Source organism: Monodon monoceros, unplaced genomic scaffold (genome assembly GCF_005190385.1).
Source record: "Monodon monoceros isolate NGI ecotype Baffin Bay Population unplaced genomic scaffold, NGI_Narwhal_1 Super_Scaffold_18, whole genome shotgun sequence".
Lineage (NCBI taxonomy): Eukaryota > Metazoa > Chordata > Mammalia > Artiodactyla > Monodontidae > Monodon > Monodon monoceros.
Genome location: NW_021703774.1, coordinates 166525444 through 166540564, shown reverse-complemented (window position 1 = coordinate 166540564; position 15121 = coordinate 166525444). Strand labels below are relative to the sequence as shown.

The window sequence follows — 15121 nt, the reverse complement described above, 5'->3', positions numbered from 1 at the left end:
TTCCTCTTGCTTCTCATCTGAATTCAGGAAAGAAACAAGGACGCTCTTGAGTGTCATGGCAGCAGCACAGGGTGAGCCAGCAGGAGGATAAGGAACAGCCTGAATAATTCAAGCCTCTGTGCCCATCAGTTAGACAGAAAAGGCTTGAAAAGGCCACAAATCCATTTCACTTGAGCCCAGAAGTGAGATGTCTTTCCCCCACCCAGGACTTCCCCCACCGAGGCTCATTCTTTGTCTTTTGCAGCCCACACTCTTTACCAGGTTGAGAGTCCCCAGCATGACATTCAAAGTGTTCATTTCCAGCTTGACCAGCTGTTGCCGGTTGACTTTCACCTTCACACAGTAACTGAATAATTTCAGCAGCACCTGACAAGAAAAGCCAGTCAAAACCCATGAGACCATCTGAGAGTGAAGACATGGGGACAAGCAGGAAAGAAATGCCCAAGAGGGGTCGTGTACAATCAGCAGATCCTCCCCCTGAAATACAGAGGACAGCGAAGTTTCCTTAAGGAGACCCGATACGGTGGCTGGGCTCTCCTGTCAGGCTTGCATCTCAACAGCAGTGTTCTCCAGCAGTAGCTCCCGTGGGCTGGGTATATATATATATCTCTGCCGTCTCTAAAACTATGGCAAGGACACTAACTCCTCGTGGAATAGCTGATGCTCTGTTGTCTTGGGGGAAATGCCAGTACTAACTCAGACTCTGAACTAATACCAGTAAACAGAAAGATCCCAAAGCTCATGGCCCGTGGGAGCTCAGAACCATGTAGCTCACTGAAAACATGGGTACAATAATGTATGTTCTCATGTTCCCTGGAGGTCAAAACAATAGTGTAATATGTATGATGCCTTTAGAATCCTCTACTCTTCCCTAATGAGATAGTTGGATGAATAACCAAACAAAATCCTACAAAAAATTAAAGAGTTACTTACAAAATCCATTTTAAAGAGCAGTAATAATAGTAATTGACACAAGTGCAGCTTTTTGGGGAAAGACAATTAGACACTGGTTCCACAGGTGACTAAAGAAATATAGCAGAAGGCTTGCTATCACGCTGGTTTTTCGGGAGGAGTCGGCAGGGAAGAGGGGAGTGGGGGAGGGAGTCTAAAGTGTAGAGAGGGCCAAGGAAGCTGTCAGGTCCTTCACTGGCTTGCACTGGTCCACGGCACCATGCTGCCCCCTAGGGTTAAATGGCAGGGGTCACAAGCTTCTGTCCATGGGGGCCTCTCCCACTTCGCTGCCTCCAACTCACTGTTAGAAGGTGGCGTCCCTGCTTGAAGTCTTTGATCCCTGCCAGTCTGTTAAGCATGCATTCCAGGCCCTCACACTGGGCCATCACACCAGCCATCTTATACACTTCTTCTTCATCTTCTTCTTCGTCTGGAAGAAAAGGGAAGCCAAGCAAAAATGGAGGTGAAGCCAGGAATAAAGCACAGCCCTCTTCCAGGCCGGTGGCTACTTCCCTTTTCCGTATCTCCACTAAAGTACGTAGCCAATAAAAGGGGTCAGTATTGGATATCAAACTTCACTGTCTCACTCTTAGTAACTTTTTTAAAAGTTTAAGTCACTTAAAATTGTTTACTCAAATATGTGAAAATACACGCATTACAACCACTAACGAAAAAAACAAAAACAAAAACCCTAAATAAGGGGCCCTGAACGCTCGTTTGTTGCTCACTGCACTTCCCCCAGCGCCCCCCCACGGCCCCAGCGGTATCTGAACGGGGCCACTGATAACCGTGTTTTTCCTCAGCCAGAGGAGAAATCCCCCCTCAATTCTGAACAGAATTGCGAGAGAGCATCTGCCCAGACTGCCCCCAAGTCCCAGGACGTGAACTGCTGCTCAGAGCTCCCAGTCCTCAAACCGAACGTGCGGCGGCGTCTGTGGGAAGGGCCGTACCCGTGGTGGAGTCCAGGGACTCGATAAACTCCTCGGTGGCGTCGCCCAGCAGCCCCCGCATCCGGTAAACAATCCTCATGGGCTCTCCCTGAGCAGACACAGAGTTGGAGAAATGTGCTTGTGAACAGGCCCAGAAAATGCAAAGGACTCGACACCTGGTCTTGCTTAATGCTTCGGCGGTGTGGACAACTTCTATTTCTCTGCAGGGTCTTAACCACAAAATCTAGAATCCAGACGCACTACAATTCACTTAGTGGAAAGAAAGCTCATTTTATTTAAGGTCTACTACAGGCCAGGAGTTGTGTGAAGCATTTTACAGACACTACCTCACTTAATTTCATTGAAACTATGCAATAACTATAACAACTAGTATTTATTGTTTTTACTCTGCGCTAAGCCCTTTGCTAATTAGGCACTTTATATTACCCTTCTATACAAGGTTACACAGCTTGTTCAAAGTTATCCAGCTATAAGCCCAGTTCTGTTTCCAAGCCTGTGCCTCCTTCAGGAGTATAAATTCTCTCTAATCAATAGGGACCACTACTCAAGGGATCAGGACGAGGGAAGTCAATTAGATCAAAGGGCTGCGATTCAAGTCTCAGGAATCAAAAGCAAGAAAACAGAATACACCAATCTCTGCCTAGGGAGATCCTGAGGTCTTCATATAACCCCACAGCAAGGAGAGGATTCATCCAAATTTCCTCAAGCTAAACCTACAACCTGAGAGAATGACTAGAAATAAGTCTTGTAAATTAGAAGATTCCAGCAACTTTCCTAAACTGGAGGATCATGAGACTTCACGCTCCACCAGGTACCAGCTTAGGCACTCTAGCACAGGTAGTATTATCCTCATTTTGGAGGTGAGAAACGGAGGCTTGAAGTTACATTCTAGCAAATTAAGTGGGAGAGCAGGTACCATACTAATTCAAGCTGCCTGCCTCTAAGCCATGCTCAGCTTCAGGAGACGAAACCCTGGAGGGAGAGAACCTGTCAGGCCAGGTCCCAGAGCATTTCCAGCTGTGGAAGCCCAGTGGGAACTAAGAGAGGGGACAGCCATAGACCATGGACAGAGAGAGAGAGACACAGAAAACAGACCCTTGTCTGTAGCTGAAGAGATGGGCTGCTTATCAGGGAAATGGGGGATAAAGTAAAAAGGGAGGCTGATGAAGGCCCGGATAAAAAGGTGCCACAAACTCCGGACTTTGCCGGAAGAACCCCTTGGTGGATTAAGCACATTAATGGGAGGGACAAATGATCCCCAACTTCTTGCCTCCTGGTTCAAAAGGGGAGGCTGACGATGTATATTCTTTGGGTTCCATACCACCATTTACAAGGGCGCCCAGAAAAGCTTGTTCTGAATTTTTTTGGTGCATCAGGGATTAAATCTGTATGGTTGTTTTGATGCTAAAATGTCAGTGGGGGAAGTGGAATATCTGACTTTTATAAGCGGACAAATGGTACTGAGGTGGCCAAAAGGACCACAGCGCCATGCTTCCTTCATTTCCCTTTTCCACTCCTTCAGAACAACTGCCTTTTGAGTCTCAATTTCCCAACTAGTAAAATAAAAACTATGCTCCTCGACACAGTACTGGAAAATGTTCTGAAAAGTGTGCAAGCCCATAATAGTTGAGATTAATCTCAGTCAAGAGGTGTCCACTCTTGACAGCAAGCCCTCCCCATCACCGGGCTTCCTCAGACTTTGCCCGGGCCGGCTGCACAGCCAGGAAACGCTCACCCCTCCTGAAACTCCTCTCCCCTCACCAGTAAGCTGCCTCACAAGGAGGACAAGGTGACCGGTTTTCTCCACACCAACACCGACAGGGGAAGTAAAGGTCCTTACATGCTGCTACCGCCTGGGCAAGTGACGATGAACAACGGCTCCTCCTAGTACAAGCCTGCAAGTCAAACCACACCTCCAAGCAAGAAAACAAACACATACCTCATTCGTGGTACACCAGACCTTCTTGTAAACCTCGGCCACAGGAAGGTCCAAACTAATGATTTTATTGTTCACTAGAAGCTGAACAGAAAAGAAAATGATGCTGTTATTTGGAAATAATTGTAAGGCAAGTAAATTTCAAGATCAAAGGGCGCTTTATGGCATAATGTCTGTGCGTCAGGGACCTATCGACTCTCTCTCTCTAAAAAATGCACATGTGTGCGCAACACGCAGAACTTTGTGCACAAGTTCAGGGGTTACAAACAGCTTTAACCCAAACCATGGACTCCAGGTTAAAAAACTGCTGAGGACCTTCTCCTATCCTGAATCCATTTCAGCTCAGCACCAAAGAAGACAATTTTCTCTATTTCACCAACAAGCTTTTCACCATGTATACGATAACGCCAGACCCTAGTGTTGTCTGCCAGAAGGTACCAGATACAGGGCCAGAAATCTGCACAGGGGCTAAAGTGCCAGTATTTAGGGAGCTTAATTAACTTGGAATCCCTGGAAAGCCTCTGCCACAGCAACAAGAACAATAAAAGCCTGCGCCATGATAAGCAGCAGTCACCAACCATTTGCTTCCCACGTGCCAGGCAGTGGGCAGAGCCCTTTACAGGTAATTGCCCTGAACACCAGGTGGGGTAGGTAGGTGGAGACCCTTGGCCCGCACTTACAGAGGCCCAGTGTTAGTCGGCCCCTGAGGGAAAGGAGCCCTAACCATGACAGTGGTGTCCTGTGCTTGTTACCTCCATCCCACTGTCATCCTCCAGGAGAGCCACCAAGTCACAGTCCTGGCAAATCTTGTTCTTTATATCCCTCATGAGTGGCCCAATGCCTGGCTCATTGCTGCTGTACGGGTTCCCAGGCATCCTGCCCTGTAAGAAGTCTTCTTGTTGGGGATCCTTCTCCAGGGTCACAAAGAATTCAGTGACTTCATTCTCCTCCTGAAGGACAGAGAGAAGGAAGCAGAAGGGATGGCATAAATATACGTGCAGAGGGATGGCAGAGACCTTTTTGATTTAGACCATGCTACCTTGCTCACGGACACCCTGAGGAAAACACACCAAACTCATCCAGCCCCTTACACGTTTAAAGACATAAAGGATAAGAAGCTCAGAGGTGATTCAAAAAATCCAAATATAATTCAAATAGCCTTAAATATCAAGCACCTCCTCTGAAACTTAAGGGGAGATTAGAAGGGAAAGCCTAACAAAATAAGCAGACGAGGAGTGACCCATGAAAGCCGGATCACTGACACGAGGGCAGAGAGGGCTCTCCTCCTGCTCGTCTCATGCGATGCCAACCAATCTGGGGCCAGATGACTTTGTCCCTGGTGACCCTCCAGTCAAGGAAAGGGTCTTCTCTATATTATACAATATTCAGGCACGCCCAACCCCACTGATCTCTCATCGTTAACTGACGATGCCGGTGTTCTTCATTCTTCCTCAATAACAGGAGGGGATCTTTGGCTCATACCACGCTTCTATATAGTTCGGGCTACGGAAACAAATACACCGGCATCCAAGCGTGCACAAAACATGGGCAGGGAAAGAAGGAAGAGGGTGAAAATTTCCTCACGCCCTAGCTCAGCGTTGCTTCTTTCACAGCATATTGGATTAATACCAGGATTTGGGCAATGGGAGGTTAGACCTAGCTCAAAAAGAAAGATTGATTTTGACTTTGAATCTAGGAAGTGAGACCAAGGAAGGTCTTTAGATTTCCCACCATGTGGAACGGGAATATTATGAGGTTGCTTCTGTTTTACATGCGGTGCTTCCTAAAACACTGCCTGAACAGGCCACCGTTGGTAAGATTACCCATGACTATAATGAATCACCAAGAGGCTTCATGGAGAAATGGCTCATGCTGACACCCCGAGAGCCACGGGAAGCACCACTGCTTATGCTTACAGGATAGATGATGCTGCAGAGCCTCTCAAAGATGAAGACAGGAGTCCGGTAGTCATCCAGATTGTAGCGCTTGGCTGTCTCAATGCACACGGCCATGAAAGCCTTGGTTTCCGATTCTGTACCTACCAGAAATCAGTGTGGCCAAGTCAGTTAGGAAAGAGCTTCACACACGGAAACTAAGATGAGACTTTAAATGAAGTTCCGTCACTGACAGATTCTTTCTGCCTAGCAAGTCTTTCAATGTCCTATGTGGCAATATCAGTATTTCAACTGGAAACCTGAAGCTGACTGATTCTTATACTCAGACCACATTCCATTTGAAAGCCTTAATACCCAAGTCAACACAGAGCATCACAGTTAGTTGCGTACACGTCTTGCTCCCTCTGGGAATTATAACCTTGCATCCTCTTGCCCAAAATAGGTACCCAAAAATGTCAAATAATGATCCTAACTGCATTCCAGTCAAATCAAAAGGAAGTTATAGTTTTCAGTTTCATTCTAGAAGGTTAAGAAGATCGCCTTCTATAAATGAAAGAGATAAACTTCAAGTCATATATGCAAGTGCTGTAATAATGCTCTTGAAAAGGGTCCAGTTGCCAAGGTCACAAACCAGCTCAGCAAGACAGCTGAAAATGGCACCAGAAGGACCTCCATGTCTGGCAATACAGCAGACTATGTCCCCTGACCTACTTTCCACTCCTCCACTTAAAAACAATTTAAAATATTGAATAAAAAGGTATCAGTGAACTGCCACACTAGCAAAGAAAGCCACAGCCCCAAAATTAAGAAAAATTGGGAACCCAGGGAAGTTAGCAAAGCACGGAGGCGAATTTTTGCCGTGAGCTTTCATTTCAATAACCTGCCAGGATCTGAGAGCTGGATACAAAGCCACAAATCTGCCCAGGTGGAGAATCTGGCAGGAACCACCCCGCTATATACATACATGTAAATCTGGTACCCCAAAAGAGCTACATCCTTGGTATAAGGGTCAACTAAAAATAACTCTCCCTTTCCCCCAAGCAAATCAATGAAAGGACATTGTCTTCCCTCAAAATGCGGCACTGAGTAGAGGGGGGAAAAAAATCTCCTCCAAGAACTCATAACAAGCTGTTCCTCACAGGGGTTTGTGGCTCAAACTATCTAGGAGGTCTGAAAAATCTAAGGTCAGAACTTTGTTGAAGGCGGCCCTGGGATGGCTGTACCCTGAGATGCCTCACAGAAGCGGTTACAAATCTTCTCTGGAAAAACTCACCTTTGGCTCAGGTCCTGAAGAATTTCCACAGATAAACCCTCAAAACACGTGCTCACAGTCAAAAACATCACAAAATGCAAAAAGATTTAAGGCACCATAAGCAAGAGCCAGAAAAACAAACAACAGAATTAGATCAATAAATACTTCAAATTTTAGAATCATCAGACACAGAGATAAGTTTGCTATGCTGAAAGATTATAAAAGGAGAAGGAAATGTCAGTAAAAAACTAGAGACTATAAAGTCTACACAGAACTGCAAGAATTCAATGGGTAGATTAAAAAGATAACAGAGTGAAGAAAAAATTAATGAACTGAATGACACGGTACAGGATGGACGACATTATCCAAAATCAGCATAAAGATACAATGAGATGGACACTATGAAAGAGAAAGGAAGACACAGGGATGACAGAGTGAGAGTGGAGCTCCACAAGGACAAGGAGAAAGAAGACAGCAGAGGCAACTGAAGAGATGATGGCTGAGAATCTTCCAGAACCAGTGAAAGACACCAACATGAGAACTTCTGACCTCGTCCCACACTATGAGCTCAATATAAAAAGTCCAAGCTGGGAACTCCCTGGCGGTCCAGTGGTTAGGACTCTGTGCTTCCACTGCGGGGGGCACGGGTTCGATCCCTGGTCGGGGAACTAAGATCCCACAAGCTACGTGGTGCAGCCAGTATAAAATAAGTCCCAAATGACTGAGGCCAGCTCTGGAATTTTACAACCCCAAGAACCAATTGTCTCAAGAGAAATTTCTTCTCCTTCTTTCCTTGAATGTGAGATGTTTGCTGCCCCTGTTCTGGCTCTGAGGAAGTTGGGGAAATCAGACCAGTGTACCTAAGTGGAGCCAGAAGGGACATGGGAATCTCGGGCTGCAGGCTGCTGGGTGGTGCTACCTGTGGTCATGTCCTCCAGCATCTCCAGCAGCATATCCTGGGTCTCGTCAATCAGCTTGGTCCTCTGCACCACCAGCTTCCGCAAGCACAGGTATCCATTCAGCACAGTACCCACCAAGCGACTTTTAAAGTGCCTTTTGATGGATTCCACCTCCACGAAGGAGGAAAGAAGGCCTGTGGGGACAGGAAAAACTTGCTACAAGAGTTCTGAATGAGAATTAAGCAAAGATGGCTTAATTCATCCTCAAAAGATGACGAGCAACTCAAAAGCAGGGAAACACTATCTTTGTGCTTGGCATGGGGCATGCTCAATGATGTGAACTGGTCAATAGCCAACAGATGCTCAAAGACATAAAACCATCCCTGAGGAGAGGGCTTCCCTGGTGGCGCAGTGGTTGAGAGTCCGCCTGCCGACGCAGGGGACACGGGTTCGTGCCCCGGTCCGGGAAGATCCCACGTGCCACAGAGCGGCTAGGCCCGTGAGCCATGGCCGCTGAGCCTGCGCGTCCGGAGCCTGTGCTCCGCAACGGGAGAGGCCACAGCAGTGAGAGGCCCGCGTACCGCAAAAAAACAAACAAACAAACAAAAAAAAAAAACGTAAAGCCATCCCTGAGGAGAAAAATGCAGACCTTAAAAGTGCAGTGTGGTCAACATGAGAGAGAAGAGAGTCAACCACAGCATCCAAGGAACTAAGGGTCAGTCCCCAAACTATACCCAGGGCGCCCTAAAGGAAGGGCTGGGAGGCTCTCTCTACCTGTGAGACTCTTGAGGGCATAGCCCTGCTGCAGATCAGTGCTCAGGGTGGCCTCCTCCAGGGCCAACAAGCGGGCTATTTCCTAAACAGGACAATAAGCACAGTTAGTGTGACAGCACTGCCAACGACATTGGTCCACCCCACCACTGGTCCAGGAACTGGCAGCACCATCTTTTTATTCTAATGCTCTCTCAAGCTGAGAGAGCATTTGTAGAACTTTGCAGAACTCCTTTCCAAGAAGCCAAGGACAGTTGCAGTGACGTTAAGGGACTGCTTAAAAATGGAGAACAGTCAAAGTGACCCCAACAGACTGCATAACCTCATGATGAACACAATGAAGTCACAGAAGTACCACACGCAGATCTCAGAAATACTGCAGGTTCAGTTCCAGACCACTGCAATAAAGCGATTACTGCAATAAAGCGAGTCACACAAATTTGTTTGTTTTTTCCCATGAATATAAAACTCATGTCTACACTCGACTGTAATCTATTAAGTGTGCAATAGCTTATGTCTAAGAAAACAATGTCTATACCTTAATTTAAAAATAATGTTGTTGGAAAAATGGCGCTGATAGTCTTACTTGATGCAGCGTTGCCACAAACCTTCAATTTATCAAACACCCGCAATCGCCTGCAAAGTGCAATAAGGCAAGGTATGCCTGCATTTTCAACAAATGTTTCTTCTTGGTATAAAAGAACACCACAAAGTTCACGCAGAGAAAGGGGACAACGAAAGCAGAGCTAGGGAAAGGGGCTCTGCTGGGCTGGGTGAGACGGAGGTACCTTGGTGATGAGGTTGCCCACGTAGGGCAGGACTCCTCGAGCTGCCAGGTAGACTTTCCAGTGAGCTGAAGTGATGAGCTTCTGGTAGAGCGCCAGGTACTCGGCGGCACACTCCCCGGCTATGCTCAACTCGTCCAGGTAACTGCCATGGAGAGACAGGCACTGAGAGAGAACTCAAACAGCTGCAACAGTCCTAACAGCTCCTCTTTGTTTCTTCCATCTTTCATGGCTCTGCTGTCCTTCACTCCCTCTTCCATGGGAGGAAGGGGGTGGGGCGAGAAAACCCCAAACTCCCCACTCGGGAACTCCCCACACTTGGGGAAAGCTCAAGAGCACACAACAGGGAATGCAGTGCAACAAACTATAGGCGTTTGGAACAATAAAGCACCAAAATACGAAAGGCGGTTATTGGGGCAGCACGAGTATGGCTGTGACTGAGTCACTCACAAGGTAAGTTTACCAGAGTTTAGTGGCCAATAATGTGGGCTTTGGAATTAGACTGCCTGGATTCAAATCTTGCCTTCCAGTAGACCAGTTAATTAACCACTTTAAGCCCAGATAAGGATTAAATGAGACAGTGCATGCCAAGCATTTATAAGCTCGTAAGATCTCAAAAAATACTAGCTGCTGAAATTCTGCTGCTCTATTACCACCACCACCACCGCTACCACTACAATTGCACTATCACTACAATCCAGCTTTTTAGAACTTTTTTGTTTCTGTGATCTTCTACAAGGAATGAGACAGTTACAGAGCACAGGTGCGCCTCCAGTCACCCTGATCTGTGGATTCCCCTGGGAAAGCGGGAAGGGCTCGAGATGAAGTCCAACCACCCTGCCCATCCCACTCTCAAACGGTACCTGGTGAGGAGGTCGAGGACCTGCTGCTTGCGGCTGGGAATGGTGGCCAGAGCTTCCACGATGGTACAGGCTGCCTGCCGTGCAGCCTGCGTCGCGGGAGTAAAGAGCACCTGTGGGGTATGGACAGAAGCCCCGGCTCAACTAACAGCCTCTCATCAGGCCCCGCAGGGCACAGTCAACTGCCACCCATCCAGAGGAAGTCCTCTGAGTACCTCTCTAGGAAAGGTTAAAGGTAAAAATCACCAGCTAACACAAGATCAGACTGCTGCAGGCTGGTAAAGAGGCTGCCTAAGAGCCACCTGCTTCATGGAGATTTTCTCTATCAACTACTTTGGAGAATGTACCCAAGATGACTGAAGTAGGAAAAAAGACAAGCAGGAATTCTCCTTAGCAAAGACATCTATAGTTCTATTTTGGGGACAGCTACACGGTGAACACTTAACATTTAATGTAAACCAGTTATTTATGTTATGAACCAATGGACAAATGAATTCTCTAAAATATAATTACTTTAATCTTTAAGAACATTAGCTGGAAAGAGGAAGAGGACAGCAGAAGATATGAAAGGTGGAAGGAGAAAGGGGAGTACAGGCACTGAGGCTCAGGTCCGTTCAGTGGTCAGGGAGGAGACCAGAGATCACGAGCTTGATGAGAAGGCGGAAAGAGTTCTGTTTCGGCCAGTCCACCACGCTGGCGGCGGCAACCGAGAACCTCTACCTATGCGAAAGGAAGCAATAATAACAAAGAGAAAGAAGAGAAAGCAGAGCAGACAAGCGGGGAGGAGTAGAAACACCCTGCTCGGGATCTGAGGCCAGCGCAGCAGGGCGAGGGGCCCAGGGGACGCTCACTCACTTGCCGCAGCCAGTTGTTGTGGCCCAGCTTGAGATCCAAGGGGGAGGTCCTCTTCCCCCGACGACTCAGGAACTGCTTCCACCGCCACACGTACTTCTCAGTCAAATAGAGATGGTGGAGCTCTGATTTGCTGGGGGACTTCCCGTTGCCATCGATCCCTGGCAGGCAAAGGGGTGCAGGGAGACGTAAGGAGAAGAAAGGGACAGAAAGGGGGGGATTGTGGGGCTGCTGGGATGGGGTAGGAATGACCGATTTCTCAAGTCTTGAAGAGACAGACACACCTCTGATGGGAAGACACTTCTTCCAGGCTTCATAGGATGCCTTGGGGTCTCTCTTGAGCCAGAGCTGAGCCTGGGCATGGATCTCATTGCAGTATGGCTTAACTGTGGTAAGGGCCTCCACAGGAACATCCTGCAGGAGGAAAGCGGACAAGGTGAGAGAGCTTGAGGGCACATCTGAGCCACAGCTGCAATACAATAGCACTGGCACCCCAAGGGGACATATGCAAAGGCAAGAATGTTGAAGGATCAACATTCATATCTTTTATGCCCCCTATATGTTTCTTTAAAGCATTTTGATCTAATTTAGCAGTAGCAACTCCATGCTGAGCTTAGGGTCACTGATTTTGACTGTGCAGGATAAGGTGTAACTGGCTTCCTGCGGACAGTCTTATAGCCACATATACTAATTCCTATCCCAAGGCTGATTTGTAGTTTCCCAAACATAAATCTTCAAGGGGTCACTAAGCAGCCTCCAGAATTTAAAGAGCCATAACTAATCCCAAGGAGCCTACACAGCAGAGCCCCAGGACTCTGGGTTCTCAAACTTTTTGACCTCAGGATCCCATTACTCTTAAAAATTACTGACTCCAGGGCTTCCCTGGTGGCGCAGTGGTTGAGAGTCCGCCTGCCGACGCAGGGGACACGGGTTCGTGCCCCGGTCCGGGAAGATCCCACGTGCCACAGAGCGGCTAGGCCCGTGAGCCACGGCCGCTGAGCCTGCGCGTCCGGAGCCTGTGCTCCGCAACGGGAGAGGTCACAGCAGTGGGAGGCCCGCGTACCGCAAAAAAAAAAAAAAAAAAAAATTACTGACACCAAAGAGTTCTTGTGTGTGTAGCTCTCTCCATCAATATGTACCTATTAAAAATTAAGGTTCAGCAATTCTTAAAATATTTATTAATTCATTTAAAAGTAAGAATAAATCCATTACCTGGCAACCTAAATAACATTCTTTATATTTTCCAAAACAAAAATAATCTAGAGAAAGGAGTGGCACTGCTTTATATTTTTGCAACTGTTTAAAGACTGCCTTAATAAGACAGCTGGATTCTTATACCTGCTTCTGAGTTCAAACTGTTGTGATATGTTGTTTGAGGTGAAGTACTACTCACACAGATATTTAGTTGGAAAAAAGAATATTTTAATAGGTTTTTCAATTAATTGTGGATTTTTTCTTTGATACTAAACCAAAATTTAACAAATTATAGGTTCTTAAAGACTGGCTAGAATGAGGAATCTGAAACCAATCAATAAATGTTTCATATTCCATTCCACTAAAATTCATCGTTTACTCTCACATGATTCGGTAACATGTACTGGTCATTTGGAAAATACTGGTTCACCAAGTTACGTCAATTCCTCTTCAAGCGACAAGCTCACTTTATTCACTTTATAAGAAAATGTCTACCAAACACCCGATTCTGAACAACCACAATTTGCCCATCAGCCCTCCTTTCAAGCACAGACGGGGTTCCATGAAAAAAGCAACTGGCTCAGCTTGCAGCGCAGTCACACAAGTGCTTTTCCCCAGGACAACCGCGGCGCTGCAGTGCGCCAGGGCACTGTCTCTGGGCCTCGCACATCGTCTTGCTGAATATTAAAAAGATTAGCTGGGCTTCCCTGGTGATGCAGTGGTTAAGAATCCGCCTGACAATGCAGGGGACACGGGTTCGAGCCCTGGTCCGGGAAGATCCCACATGCCGCGGAGCAACGAAGCCCGGGCGCCACAACTACTGAGCCTGCACTCTAGAGCCCGCGAGCCACAACTACCGAAGCCCACGTGACTAGAGCCCATGCTCCGCAACAAGAGAAGCCACCGCAATGAGAAGCCCGCGCACCACAACGAAGAGTAGCCCCCACTCGCCACAACTAGAGGAAGCCTGCACGCAGCAACGAAGACCCAACACAGCCATAAATAAATAAATTAAATAAATAAAATTTTTAAAGTCATTTAAAAAAAAAGATTAGCACTCAGGAGTCAAGATTTACTAAAATTAACCTGCAGTGCTTCATCAAGGACACTCTAGAGGGAAAGTGCACGGCAGGGAAGAGCACGGCTCTGAGTGGAGCTGGGCCCACAGCCTCTTCGTGCTAAGCCTCCAGTGGCCTCACCATCACTGACTTGGCACCATCAGCACAAACGCCACGAAACAGTGAAGAGGGCAAATCATGTCTTAGGGTAATTATGAAAGCAATGTTGACCTCACAGATTCCCTGGGAGTCTTGGGAACACCCAGGGATCTATGAGCCAAACTTTGAGAACTGCTGCTCTCTTTAGGCTAAAACTAAGCAAAATGTGAGGCTTCAGTGCTCAGAGAGCAAGAACCCTGTGGAAATCTTTTACCTCACACTGTGGGAAAAATGACAGTTACGTGGGGATGAGGTTCCTCTTTTCAATCAAGAACCAATTTTTATTTGCTGAGACTTAGCTCTGAGGCGAAGTAAACCTTCATCAAAGGGAAGGAAGGGGGGTCTTTTCTGAGGACTGTCCGGGCAGACCAGGGAACGGAAACAGAGTAAACTGTTCATTGCCCAGCTTCCTCCCTACTGCTTACTACTCAGAATCCTACAATGAAGACTTCGTTTCCCACCAAGGGATTCCATCAGGATGGAGCAGGAAGGAGAATGGCCCAAGGACTACAAAGGTGGATAAGAGGCACTGACGGCCTCAGGCACGGCCGAGGGAAAGAATTACGGCCTGACTGGTGTAAGCAAGTTCATCTGTGGCTAGGCCATTTTAGGATTAAAAACTTGGCTTTATTCATTCACTTAACAATGATTTGCTGAGTGGCTATTATAATGCTAGATACCACGCTATGCACTGGACATAAAAACATCTTAGTAAGACAATCCCTGGATTCGAGGAGCTCATAGCCAGCCTAGCAGAGAACTGGTTAATTGAAGGAGCAGCTGACAAAATGAAGGGGAGCATTCCAGGCAGAGGAGACACCATACAGCCACAAGTAACAGTTATTAAGGATTAACATGGGCCAGGCACTGCTCTGAGCACTTGATCTGCATTAAGTCATTTATTCTTCCCAACACTTCAGGTGGAAACTGTATTCCCATTTTATAGATGGGGTAACCAAGCAACCTAAGTTAAATAACGTGCCCAAGTCACAGTGCTAGTGAATGGAAGAGCTGGGATTTGAAATCAAGAGGTCTGCCTCAGAGCCCAGGACTTCCACCACTGCGCAAAACTGCATGTACAAAGGCACAGGGGTAGGAAAGAACACTGTGCCCTCTGGGAGCTGCGAGTCATCTGACGGGGACCGGAGAAAGAGGCAGTCCTCCACGGCTAACCACTTTGTTCTATGCGTTTGTATTTCTGTGTTTGTTTTTCTCTTGAGTTCCCTCTGAGAAACCTTCCTTCTCAAAAACCCCAACCCATCTCTGCTGAACTGCCGCAAAGGAAGCATCGGTACCGCCCAGGGAGAGCGAGTTCAGGTGAGCAGAGGCCTTTAGAGGCAGGTCAGGTGCTGGCCGGGGCCTGCACCCCGCCCTCCCTCTCGGCCCCGGACCTTGTTCTTCTTGCTGGTGGGAGCAGGCGGTTTAATCAGCTTCTGCAAGATCCGCAGGCACATGAGGGTGATGTTCTCGACCACCACGGGAGTCTTAATGTTCACGGCCATGAGGAAAAGGCTGAGTGCTGGGCAGAGGAAGGAAAGGCAGAGTCACACGTGATCACA

At 47.4% G+C, this 15121-nt stretch overlaps 1 protein-coding gene across 7 annotated transcripts in view; it reads right to left on the bottom strand.

Moving 5' to 3' along the window:
* UBR4 (ubiquitin protein ligase E3 component n-recognin 4) overlaps positions 1-15121 on the bottom strand; it is a 125837-nt gene that overhangs the window by 20003 nt on the left and 90713 nt on the right. For all 7 annotated transcript variants that reach the window (XM_029227494.1, XM_029227495.1, XM_029227496.1 and 4 more), the window contains 13 exons: positions 14954-15081; positions 11436-11565; positions 11155-11312; positions 10303-10412; positions 9443-9584; positions 8658-8739; positions 7904-8077; positions 5754-5875; positions 4590-4787; positions 3841-3921; positions 1902-1989; positions 1254-1381; positions 259-366 (listed from right to left, as the gene is read on the bottom strand). In XM_029227494.1, the coding sequence (XP_029083327.1) occupies positions 259-366; positions 1254-1381; positions 1902-1989; positions 3841-3921; positions 4590-4787; positions 5754-5875; positions 7904-8077; positions 8658-8739; positions 9443-9584; positions 10303-10412; positions 11155-11312; positions 11436-11565; positions 14954-15081 (1649 nt within the window). The remainder of the gene's footprint in view (positions 1-258; positions 367-1253; positions 1382-1901; positions 1990-3840; positions 3922-4589; positions 4788-5753; positions 5876-7903; positions 8078-8657; positions 8740-9442; positions 9585-10302; positions 10413-11154; positions 11313-11435; positions 11566-14953; positions 15082-15121) is intronic.